At 35.9% G+C, this 12,924-nt stretch overlaps 1 protein-coding gene across 1 annotated transcript in view; it reads right to left on the bottom strand.

Annotated features, from left to right (window-relative positions):
- LOC128553209 (protein mono-ADP-ribosyltransferase PARP14-like) overlaps positions 1-3,413 on the bottom strand; it is a gene marked incomplete at its 3' end in the record, with an annotated part of 34,441 nt that extends 31,028 nt beyond the window's left edge. Inside the window, exons 1-3 of the mRNA XM_053534330.1 lie at positions 3,363-3,413; positions 2,130-2,345; positions 727-811 (exon numbers count right to left, since the gene is read on the bottom strand). Of these exons, the coding sequence (XP_053390305.1) occupies positions 727-811; positions 2,130-2,345; positions 3,363-3,413 (352 nt within the window). The remainder of the gene's footprint in view (positions 1-726; positions 812-2,129; positions 2,346-3,362) is intronic.
- Positions 3,414-12,924: the final 9,511 nt, after the last annotated feature.

Below are 12,924 nucleotides of genomic sequence, written 5' to 3'. Positions count from 1 at the left end.
GGTTCACGTTGAAGACATTAGGTCAAAGGTCAAGGTCACAATGACCAGGAACAGTTAAACGGGTAGGGAGGTTGATCATGATCAGCAGATGGCCCTATTAATTTTGAGATCGGTAAGGCAAAGGTCAAGGTGACCCGGAGTAGATAAATCATTTCCGGACTATAGACTGAGAACGCGTGAGCCTAAAATAATAAAATTTTATAGGAAGATTGGTCATAACGGCCAGCAGATGATCCATACTAATTTTGAGATCAGTAGGTCAAAAGTCAAGGTCACAGTGACTCGGAACAGTTAAACCGTTTCCAGACGATAACTTTAGAACGCTTGAACCTAGGACCACGAAACCTAATAGGAAGGTTGATTATGACCAGCAGATTTTCATGAGCTAGTTTAACTCAAATACCAAACAGGCTGCGAGAATTGGTCACATACCGTAGAGGCTTATTAATTTTAATCTACTGCTAGCCACATTCCTTGTTGGTGGATAATTTTAATTAAAAAAAAAATAAATTAGAAGGTAGGATAAATAGAACATTCAGTTACTGTGCCTATAAATTTAAATATTTTACGCTCGTCTAAGAAAAAATATGTCTTTGCTATGACTAAGACTTTTATATTGTCTTTGACGTACCCGGTAAATTTAGATTCATAAGACAGTAACCTAATACTCTCTATCTATTGCTCAATTGGAGTAAAATTTTTAAAAGAAAATTGGACTGAACTCACTTAAGAACCAGGGTCTTCGTCGTTTTTCAAACACATCAGTTTTACTGCATGTTCCATGTCTCTTCTTAAGTTCATCCTCAAATGCCTTAAATAACACAATCATTAAAATATTGTATGTGTGAATATAAACAACATGAATTTTAAACATAAACTTGTTAAACCCACTGGCTTAGCTCAATTGAGAGCTCAGATCTATAAATCACGCGGTCATGAGTTCGATTCCTGGGCGAGGCATATGCTCTCAGTGACATTGTATCTGCAATCATTTGTCCTCAATTTCTCTAACAGGTAGAGAAGTTGGCAGTTACTTGCAAAGATCAGGTTAGTTCTGGTACAGAATGCAGAAACACTAAAGAAATACTATTGAGAAATTGCATCAACTCAAATCAAACCAAAATGAACTTGTTAAATGAAGACAAAGAACGACAGTTACATAATAGTCCTAACGTTTCATGAAGATATGGTTTATAAATGTGGCCTCGAGAGTGCTTTTCCTTTGATTTGAGCGGGTGACCGAGTTTTTGACCCCAGGTGACGCAGTTTTTAGTTTGGTATAGGAATCATCATGATAACCATTAATTCCAAGTTTCATGAAGAAAGGGTCATAATATATATATAAATGTGGCCTATAGGCTGTTAACAAGCGTTTCCTTTGAATTAACCCGGTGACCTAGTTTTTGACCCGGTTTTGAACTTGGCCTGAATTTAAGATCATCAAGATAAATATTCTCTTCAAATTTGTATCAAATCAAATCATCAGTGAGACCTCTATAGGGCTGATAGGGCTTAATAAAAAAAAAACTTTGCCGCTTTCAGAGACAGTAACTCTAGAAATGGAATCTAGCCGGTTTTCGAAAGGAAGCGAGCCTTAAGCTGTGTGTAAGAGTGGCTAAAATCGAATGTAAAATGTCAATTCTATCGTATTCACAAGGTAAAAAATTAACAATTTTGGCTCATTCAGGGGTCAGTCAAGGGCCGTAACTCCGGAACCTATGACTGGATCTAACAGATTCGTCATGGAATCCAAGATCAATTAGTGTTTAAGATATTTTACAAGTTTGTATTAAATCAAATCATAAATAAAGTCTATTTATGACTGCTAAAAACAAAACCGTTAATTTCTAAAGGCCATAACTCTGGAACCCACGAAGGGATCTAACCAATTTTCATTAGAATTGAGATATTATGCCAGTACAAGTTGTGTGCAAGTTTGATAAAAATTAATTATAAAATGTTGTCTCTATCATGTTCACAAGCAATTGTGAACGGACGACGGACAGACGGATGACGAGAGACACAAAAGCCAACCCTATAAAAAGAACAGGAGTTAAATGCATATAAATAAATTATATTTTTAATTATTGTAGAGTTTTTCATGTTTTTAAATTCATTAAACCATTTACCTGTGCTGCTTTATGATCTGTTTGAAACATTATGAATCTAACGTCATTCACTTTATGGCTTTTTACCGAAACTTTTTCAATCGCACTGAGCATTTCAGCGGCAACCACTTCATGGGGATATCCGAGAGTTCCTGTACCTATCGCAGGGAATGCAATGCTGGAAAGCTGTCTTTTCTCAGTTATTTCCATGCATTCTCTAACTGTCTTCTGTAAATCCTGTAAACCCAAAGTGCATAAGATATATTACAACAAAATGCCAGGGAAAGGATTCAAATAAGCTACTAACACTGTCTGATTATGTAACGACTGCTCAGTCAGAGATACAACATTAACTTTAATTGCATATATTTCAAAGCTTTTCTGAATAGAAACTAAATTATACAAGGATTCGGCTAAAGCAAATGATGCTCTCCAATGAATGTGAGGGAATAACGTATTACAAACAAAAAAGGAATGGTGATAATAAAAAGAAGAAAACTGAATAAAGGGAGATAATTGAAAAATTGGTTTAGGTAGAGTTATGGTTTTTTCTTTGACACTGCACTTATTGCCAGTATTCTCTATCATTTTGTGATGTTTCAATGAAATGCCATTAATATTTTTCCAGTAATATTCCGGACAAATCTTATTTTGTATAATAAAGGAAGATAATTAAAATCCTATGTAAAGTAGAGTAACGGTTCTTTGACACTGCACTTGCCATCAATTGCCTCTCATCATTTTGTGAAGTTTCAATAAAAGGCCATTAATACTTTTCTAGAAATGCCCCGGACAAGTAATATTTCATTTTTTTGTGTAACAAAGGGTAATAATTCAAAATCTACGTAAGGTAGAGTTATACATTGACATTTCAATTTGTCTCAATGGCCTCTATGATTATGTAAAGTTTCAATAAAATTAGATCAATTTCAAGGTCAAAGTTAATTTTGGTACACAAAACTATGCATGTGCTTTAAATTTGAAGACTGTAGCTTGAGAAATGTGAAAGTAGGTCACTTGGTCAATCTCAAGGTCAAAGTTCATTTTGGTACATAAAACTATTCATGTGGTCCAAATTTGAAACCTGTACCTTCAAAAATGTGCAAGTAGGTCACTAGGTCGATATCAAGGTCAAAGTTTATTTCGGTACACAAAATTATGCATGTGGTCCAAATTTGAAGCTTGTACCTTCGAACATGTGAACGTAGGTCTATAGATCAATGCCAAGGTCAAAGTTTATTTCGGTACACAAACCAACTCATGTGGTCCAACTTTGAAGGCTGGAGCTACAGAGTCAAAGTTCATTTCGGTACATAAAACTGTGCATATGGTCCATGCATGTGATCAAAAATTGAAAGCTGTAGCTTGAGAAATGTGAAAATAGATCACTAGGTCAAAATCAAGGCCAAGTTTCATTTCGGAACATAAAACTATGAGGGTGGTCCAAAGCCTGTACCTTAAAAATGTGAAAGTAGGTCACTTGGTCAATGTCAAAGTTTAATTCGGTACACAAGCGTATACATGTGGTCTAAATTTGAAGGCTGTTGAAGGCTACAGAAACGTGAAAGTAGGTCACTAGGTCAAGTTCAAGGTTAACTCATGCCAAGGTTCATCTAGCCACTCAAAACTACACATGTGGTCCAAATTAGAATGTTGTAGGTTATGGACAAGAAGATTCTTAAAGCTTTTCCCTATGTTACCTCCAGGGCAGGGCCATATATGCCCCTTGGGGGAAAAGTTGAACGAACTTGGTCGAGAACCACAAGATGATAATACTTTACAAAAATTAAGGATGTAGCTTGCGAAATGTGAAAGCAAAAACTAGGTAAATATCAAGATCGAATTTCAATTCAAAACATAAAACTATGCATGTGGTCCAATTTTGAAGCCTGTAGTTTAAGAAACGTAAAATAGGTCACTAGGTCAATCTAAAGATCAAAGTACATTTCGTTACACAAAACTCTGCATGTGGTCCAAATTTGAAACATGTAGCTTTAAAAATGTAAAAGTAGGTCACTATGTCAAAATCAAGGTCAAATTTCATTTCGGAACACAACACTTTGCATGTGGTCCAAATCTGAAGCCTTACCTTCAAAATATGAAAGTAGGTCACTAGGTCAATGTCAAGGTCAAAGTTTATTTCGGTATACAAATCTATGCATGTGATCCAAATTCGAAGGCTGTAGCTACAGATATGTTAAAGTAAGCCACTAGGTCAAGATCAAGGTCAACTCATGTCAATGTTTATCTAGCCACTCAAAACTACACATGTGGTCTAAATTTGAATGTTGTAGGTCATGGACAAGAAGATCTTTAAAGCTTTACGGTATATAAGTCTATTTAAACCATGGGACCTCCAGGACGGGCCATATTTGACCCTAGGGGAATAATTTGAACCAGCTTTGTTGAAAACCACTTGATGATGCTACATTACAATATCAAGGCTGAAGCTTGAAAAATGTAAAAATAGGTACTAGGTAAACATCAAGGTCAAACTAGAGATGCTTTTGAGAAAAGCGCATGTCTCCCACAACTGTCCCTATGAAAAATGTCTAGTGTCTCTAGATGGCTCAGGTGAGTGGCTCCAATTAGATGCTCTGAACGAGTGGATCCAATCAGTAATTCAAGGGCCATAAAACAAAAAAGCTTGGGCGGATTTGGCTAGTTATCGAACTTGGCTAAGGTCTTATGGCCAAACACATTTTGTTCAAGTTTGTTGAAGATCGGATGAGAAATGTCCGACTTAGAGAGCGGACAAGAGTAAAAAGGCAGATTTTTCAATAATTCAAAGGCCGTAACTCCAAAATGCCTAAACCGATTTGGCTAGTTATCGAACTTGGCCGAGGTCTCATGGTCAAACACATTTTGTTCAAGTTTGGTGAAGATTGGATGAGAAATGTTTGACTTAGGGTGCGGACAGGAGTAAAAAGGCAGATTTTTCGATAATTCAAGGGCCGTAACTCCAAAATGCCTGGACCAATTTGGCTAGTTATCGAACTTGGCTGAGGTCTTATGGTCACACACATTTTGTTCAAGTTTGGTGAGGATTGGATGAGAAATGTTTGAATTAGAGTGCGGACAGGAGTAAAAAGGTCGATTTTGGACAAAAAAGGTTTTCAAATTGTTTCACTATATAAATCTATGTAAATTATAAAAAAAAATGAACAAATGGCCATAACTCACTCAAAAATCGTTGAACCAGTGTGATTTTCAGAGGAACACATCTAGGGTACCAATACATTATTCTGACAAAGATTGGTCAAAATCCCCCAGATAGTTTCTGAGGAGATGCAATAACGAGGAATTGTTAACGGACGGATGGACGGGCGTTCCTACATATGGGTATTTATGTAGCAATTTTTTTTCTCTCTATTGTTCTTTTAGCCACGTAAAAGAAAAAATAGCCACATTGTAGCCTTACAGAATGAATGACATCAAAGAAAAAATACAGTTACCTACTGTTCTTTTAGCCACTTAAGTATGCAAATGTAGGCTCGGAAGGACGGACGTACCACGGACGCAGAGTGATTTGAATAGGCGGGCTAAAAACTAGGTAAAGCAGAGCTATGTTTCTTTGATACTGCACTTCCTGTCATGGGCTATTTCATTTTGTGAAGCTTCACTGAAATCTCTCTAATACTTTCAATAATGCCCTAAACAAGCCTTATGTTGTATAATAATGGGAGATAATAAAAAAAAACTAGGTAAGGTAGAGTTAGGATTCTTTGACACTGCACTGTGTCTCAATGGCCTCTATGATTATGTGATGTTTCAATCAAAAGCCAGTAATACTTTTTAAGTTAATACCCACACAAAAGCGTGACGGATGGACGGATGGAAGGAAGGACGGACAAAGCGGCAACTATATGCTCGCCCTTCATGGAGCATAAAATTATGTAAAAATACTAAATTGACTAAATAAGTGCACATGAATACAGAAATTTATAGATATTTTGACAGGAGTCAAACTTATCAAGGTGTTTCTTTCCTTTCCATGCAATATTAAGCCAAAGTCATACAATACTGTGGCATGATCGTTGACAATTGTAGGTCATCAGTTTCAACAAGTTCCACTATAGACTTTTTAAAATTAGCTATTTCCTTAGCAACGGGAATAATTTTTTTCACTCTACGTAAGTCAAAAGATATGACCGCACAATATAAACTGCGTTAAAGTTATATCGCATTTCAATCCATTTAATTCGTAATGAGTCTGTTTTACAGTAAATTACCACCGCAAGACAAAGTAAACTATATCTAGATCTTTGCAAACCTACAACTGCTTTGCTTAAAATGAGATACTTTAACTAGTGCGCATTATAATTGGTGATTTTTATTCATAATGAACAGGCATCAAACCATTTTTAAGCAATTTTGATCTTTCATCTCGACGAATTTAGGCTAAGAAAATTGAAATATTAATATTTTCCATGAACTGAAAAAGCTTGTGTTTGATTTTCTAACATATCGAGGGTTCAACGAAATACGGTCCTGTCTTTTTCATTCATATACCGTATTGCATTGAACCCTTGATATGACCTCACAGAACTTATCACCTGCCGCAATTATCTTATATGATACTAGTAATATAATTAATAGTCGCAACTGAAAATAAAATGTTCAATTAAGAGAAGATGAAGTATGGATTTCAATGTTTTTCTACTGGATTACATATTAATTCCAACTGATGTACCTTCCCCCAACCACACACCCACATAAATTATATAAAGTCCCCCATGCTAAATAAGAAACACGGGCAAAGTCCAGCCTTTGATTTTGTATCCAATTATACCAAAATTGGTATCAATTCATTCCGTATTCAAAAAGATAATTATCATCTTAAAATTGTTAATTTCAATTGGATCTTTAGATTTTAAAGTTTTTATTTGACAATATCAAAGAGGTTGGGATGGTGAATGCAGGGAATAATTCAAGTTTATCATAATTATTCTATTGATTAAAGGCTAATGACTTCTGCGCACAACATATTTTCGATATGAAGATGATCCAGCATGAAAACATTAGAGATAAAAATTAGAGTTATATATATTAGATATTTTTCCGCGCTCAATCCTTGATTTGATCTAGGTCTTACGAGTTCAGACTTGTATAACTAAATCTACATTGTTTTAAAAGGAAATGTCCATAAAGTTCCAAAGTATATTCTTAAGGGTTTAAAATATTAGATATTGCGCAATATGCTTATTTTTTATTTACAAAACAACTTCGCAACGTGATATATTAATCCGAGTGCGTTCTTTTTATGACATTATTGACCGAACTTCAATGTCAAGGAGCCGCGTCCCCTAAGAATTCATGACAGATGTCGTCAAAGTCTGAGAAAAAAAATATAACAACTATTTGAAGTTGTAAAAAAAACTAGATCAATTTAAAGAAAATCTGGCATTTTTAAACGTAAGGAACAAGTTTCATATTTGTATGATGTGTGGAAATAGACTGGGAATGCTCTATATCTTGATTGGGCTTGAAAATAAGAATAAAGCTGGCTTTTCAAGTATGTTTTGATTAAAAACATACATATCTTAAGTATTCTGTATAATAATATTTTGATTAAAATAATCTTTATTGTGCCAATACAATTCGTAATATAATGATAATTTTATGTAGGTTTTCTTATTGATTAGCATTTTTGCCACACGCACGTAAAGAACGCATGCGCATTAAAATCAAAACATACGGGAAATAGCATAGCAACCGATAGCATCCTAAACACATCTATATGAATATAAAGACAAGAGGGCCATCATGGCCCTATATCGCTCACCTGAGTTTAGTTGCTTGCTTACGGTATTGGACCCGTAATAGATTACCTCCTTTTTGAAGAGTATTAAATTCCTACCATAAACCTAATTTGACTGCAATTTTCAGAGGGGCATAGGTTCAAGCACCACTGGGACCAAATTTTTTTTTCATTATTTTCCCTTTTTTCTAGTTAGTTTTTACTTCTTTCAAGACAGATTATGGATGTATTGTACAAAAGTGGAAAAAGTGGAAAAATTTCATTTTATAAGCGATTTCTTGCTGTTCATGGTGAAATTACCTCTGAATCACGAGGGGTAGAGTTAGAAATCTTTAAAATTACTGAGTTACATGAGGTAAAAGTTCTCTATTTTGTCTTCATTCTTTAGATTACATATTGTGGCAGAAATGCAGGTAGGTTTTACTTATGCCCCAAGGTTATTTTTGAATGAAGTGAACAAAAATCAAAACAGACCCACAGGATTTTTAAATGTTGGAGTTAGAATTATGTCACATTAAATCTGTTTACTTGAGGCACCCTAGAAAAAAAATGATATTTGCAGTTTTATTTTGTGTTTTATAATTATTTAACAGTAGTTTGATGTTTCTTTTATAAAAATTAATGCTGTAATGAATTCTCTACAAACGTTTTAGATAGTGGCCATCACATTGAGATTTGTCTCCACTTGAGCTTGAGGAAATACCATAAATTATACAAAATTTACAAAAAACGGCACGGTAAAAGCTGTTTGCAACACAGTGCGAAACATGGTCAACTTTAAGAATACTAGTATACCAAGCAAATGCCATTGTTTACTATAGTGGTCCAATACCTTAAACCTATTTCTTTGCTAGGTAAGTATGCCATAGTAAAGATTATTCAAGATAACTAAAGAAATCTGTTTAAAAATTTAACTGGTGGTCCAAATGTCTTCGTTGTAGCTTTAAAAGCAAGACAGAAGGTCAGTAGTTCAGGGTTAAGAATATTAAAGACAGTTTCCTACGGACAGAATTTCTTTAAACTTTGTGTACTGACTGAGAATCAAGTTTCAAACGGAAATATATATTAAAAATCAAAGGTACCCCCTGGCAGCCATGTTTTTTGACGAACAGGAATAATTTGAACAGTCATGGTAGAGGGTTACACAAAGACCATTTGCATAAAATTATTTTAAAATCGGGTTAGCAGCTTCACTTAAGAAGATTTTTCAAGTTTCCACTATATACAGGGAAAAAGTGACCCTGCCCTCTGGCGGCCATGTTTTTTGACGAATCAAAATAAATTGAACAATCTTGGTAGAGGGTGACACAAGTAACATTTGTGTAAAATTATATTAAAATCGGACTAGCAGTTTCACATAAGAAGTTTTTAAAGTTCCCATCATACACATATAGGGAAAAGTGACCACGCCCTCTGGCGGCCATGTTTTTCTGACGAATCAAAATGATTTGAACAATCTTGGTAGAGGGTCACACAAGAACCATTTGTGTAAAAATATTCTTCAATCGGGCTAGCAGTTTAACACAAGAAGATGTTTAAAGTGTCTACTATATACATATAGAGAAGAGTGACCACGCCCTCTAGCGGTCATGTTTTTTTACGAATCGGTATTATTTGAACATTCTTGGTAGAGGGTGATATAAGGACCATTTGTGTGAAATTATTTCAAAATTAAATTGGTTTAGGAGGAGATGTCGTTTAAAGTTTTTTATCCATTTCTAGCTCTGGCAGCCCCTATGTGCAACCAAGCGGAACCGTTTGTACAGTTTAGTAAAGGATCACCCAAGACCATCTTTGCTGAGTTTTATCAAAATCCATTTATCGGTTTTGGCGGAGATGTCGTTTAAACATAAATGTTGACGACGGACGGACGACTTGACGGATGACGGACACACTGTGATCACAATAGCTCAGCATGAGCACTTTGTGCTCAGGTGAGCTAAAAACAAGGGACCACCAGGTTGTGGCCTATATTGATCCAAGGGTCTCATGATGTAGTAGAGAAGTACGCACTAGAGAATAACACATACTAAATATCTAAGCTCTGGGCCTTATGGTTTTTTAAAGGTTTTCTCATGTTCAAGTCTATTTTAACCGTGTGCCCTCAGGGCAGTGCCATTTCTGACCCCAGGGGGATAATTTGAACAATTTGCTTTGATACTACTGTGAAAAGAAGAACACCGCCTGCGGGTGTCATCACTCATGTGTCTTTGCTGGACAATATTAAATAAAACAGGTATGGTTTTTCGCCTTTACTCGTCTCAATTGATGACAAAAATGTCTGAAGTTTCGAAACTCGTGTAAGTAAGTCGGGCAAGGGCCATATTTGACCCCAGGGAAACAATTTGAACAGAGTATGTAGAGGACTACTAGATGATGCTACATACCAAATATCAAAGCCCTAGACCCTGTGGTTTTGGACAAGAAGATTTTCTAAATTTTTCCCTATAAAGGTCTTTATAAACCATGCGACCCGTGGGGCGGGGCCATATTTGAGCAGTATCATTAAACATTATACAATGTGGACCTGTGACGAAGTTTGTAAAGCCCTTTCCTTTTTATTGAACAACATTTACATCAGGTTTTGGAATGCAGTTTTTAGACAAGTAATTGGTATTCCCATGGGAACAAATTGTGCACCCCTTGTCGCAGATTTGTTTTTATATTGTTATGAAAGAGACTTTATGTTAAGCCTTTCTCCAGATACGCAGGCAGACATTATATCTGCATTTAATAATATATCACGCTATCTGGATTATATTCTTAATATGGGTAATCAGTGTTTTTGGTCAGTTGGTGGATACTATTTATCCTAGGGAGCTTCAGTTAATTAAAACTAACAATTCGGATACTAAGGCTTTAATTTTAGATTTACATCTCTTTATTTATAACAATTTTATACATACCAAAGTTTATGACAAGAGGGATGATTTTAATTTTAGTATTGTGAATTTTCCCCATTTGGATGGGGATCTACCTCAGGCTTCATCTTATGGGGTATATATTTCTCAATTTAGTACGGTTTGCCAGAGCATGTAGTCATGTCAAGAATTTCAATGAACGCAATCAATATAATACAAGTAACTTTCTTTAGCAAGGCTACCGTTATTACAAATTGCGTAAATATTTTGCTAAATTTTACTATCGTAATTCTGATTTAGTTTTAAAATTCAATAGTAATTTAAAAACTCTTCTGCGAGAAGATATTTCAAAACCCATTTTTATGGTGATGTGGTTTACAAACTTCGTAAGATATTGGGTCATGGTAATTTTCCAACTGTATTTGGTAAAATTATAAAACGTTTTATTAAAAGAGGTTACGACCCAACTGTTTTGAGGCATACCGCATGTTTAGTGTTCAACCCGTCTACAGTTGGACACTACGCTTCCCTCTTTGATTGTGTCTGACGCAAGAGGGGGAGGACTCTATGATAAGCAGATTTTAAATTCCACCAGGACTGAACTGTTTTGATACCTGTCTTCCGGCCCTTAAGGGCGTTTCTCTTGTTGCTCTGTCTTCTGCAAAGACAATGAGTATATACGTTTTTGGTTCTTAAGGTTTGCTTTTTATATATTTATACAGAAGCATTTTTTGTGTTTTACATACCATGCCTTTTTGTTTCCATTACGTGTATTAGAGATTCACCTGGCGGGGATTACTTTTATTTACACTGTCCCATGTCTTTGGAACATGGTGCGGGTAAGAGTGAGGTTGGCTGCGCACCATAAACCGGTTTAAGCTCCCCAGTAGCGTTTTGGCCACTGACCTTTCCAAGGCGGTGCCCCACTGTGTTCCTTTATTTGTTCGTTTTGTCCTCGTGTGGTTGCTTTGTATGCGAGTGTGTGCGTGCGTGCGTGCGTGTGTGTGTGTTTGTAGTGTGCACGTCTGTGGGCTGTGGGTTTCGTTTTGGGGAGGCTGCGTTTTTGGTACATGGCATTCCCTGATATTTTCTTTGTTTTTTTTTTCAGCCTAGGGGGATAATTTGAATAATATTGGTAGAGGATCTCTAGATGACCTACATACAAATATCAGAGCCCAAGGCCCTGTGGTTTTTGACAAGAAGATTTTTAAGCTTTTCCTTTCGGATGCCATTGCAACCAGAGTTCTATATGGCATTCAACTCTATGAATAATTTTTGAAAAAGACCACCCACGGAACACCCCTGTGGGGTTTCATCAAAATTGGCCTAATGGTTTAGGAGGAGATGTTGTTTAAAGAAAAATGTGGACGGACGGACGCCGGATGGTGAGCGATCACAATAATTCACCTTGAGCACTTTGTGCTCAGCTGAGCTAAAAAAGCTAGCTGAGAAGTACATGGTAAAGACTTTTCAAGATAAGTACTGAAATCTGTTTAAATCTAGTCAGGGCTAAGAACGTTAAAGATGACTATTGAAATCAATATCGAAAGTTATTGACGTGGTCAAAATTTCTACGCTGTTATGATTGGTGTGCAAAACTATATATGTCACCTAAATCTCAAGGCTGTATCTTAAAAAAGAGGGTCATTGACCCTAAAGCGCTCACATGTGTACAAGGCTTCAAGTGTGTTAGGTTTCTTCTGTAAGCCTTTATCATATACATGACAAACACACTACTGAACCTAGGGCAATAATTTGAACAATTATGGTAAAAATTACAAATCTGATATCACACGCTAAATATGAAGGTTCTAGCTATTATTGATTTAGAGGAGAAAAGTGACTACGCCCCCTGGCAGCCATGTTTTTTTTGACGAATCAGAATAATTTGAACAATCTTAGTAGAGGGTCACGCAAGAACCAACTGTGTAAAATCAGTTTAAAATTAGGTTTGCAGTTTCAAACAAGAAGATATTTAAAGTTTTAACTATTTACATATAGGGAAAAGTGACGACGACCCCTGGCGGCGATGTTTTTTGACGAATCAGAATAATTTGAACAATCTTGGTAGAGGGTCACACAAGGACCATTTCTGTAAAATTATTAAAAAATCGGGTAGGCAGTTTCATACATGAAGATTTTTAAAGTTTCCACTGTATGCGTATAGGGAAAAGTGACAACGCCCTCTAGCGGC

The sequence above is a fragment of the Mercenaria mercenaria genome, unplaced genomic scaffold (genome assembly GCF_021730395.1).
Source record: "Mercenaria mercenaria strain notata unplaced genomic scaffold, MADL_Memer_1 contig_3589, whole genome shotgun sequence".
Taxonomy (NCBI): Eukaryota; Metazoa; Mollusca; class Bivalvia; order Venerida; family Veneridae; genus Mercenaria; species Mercenaria mercenaria.
The sequence above is the reverse complement of the archived record's forward strand: the minus strand, read 5'-3'. Positions and strand labels throughout refer to the sequence as shown.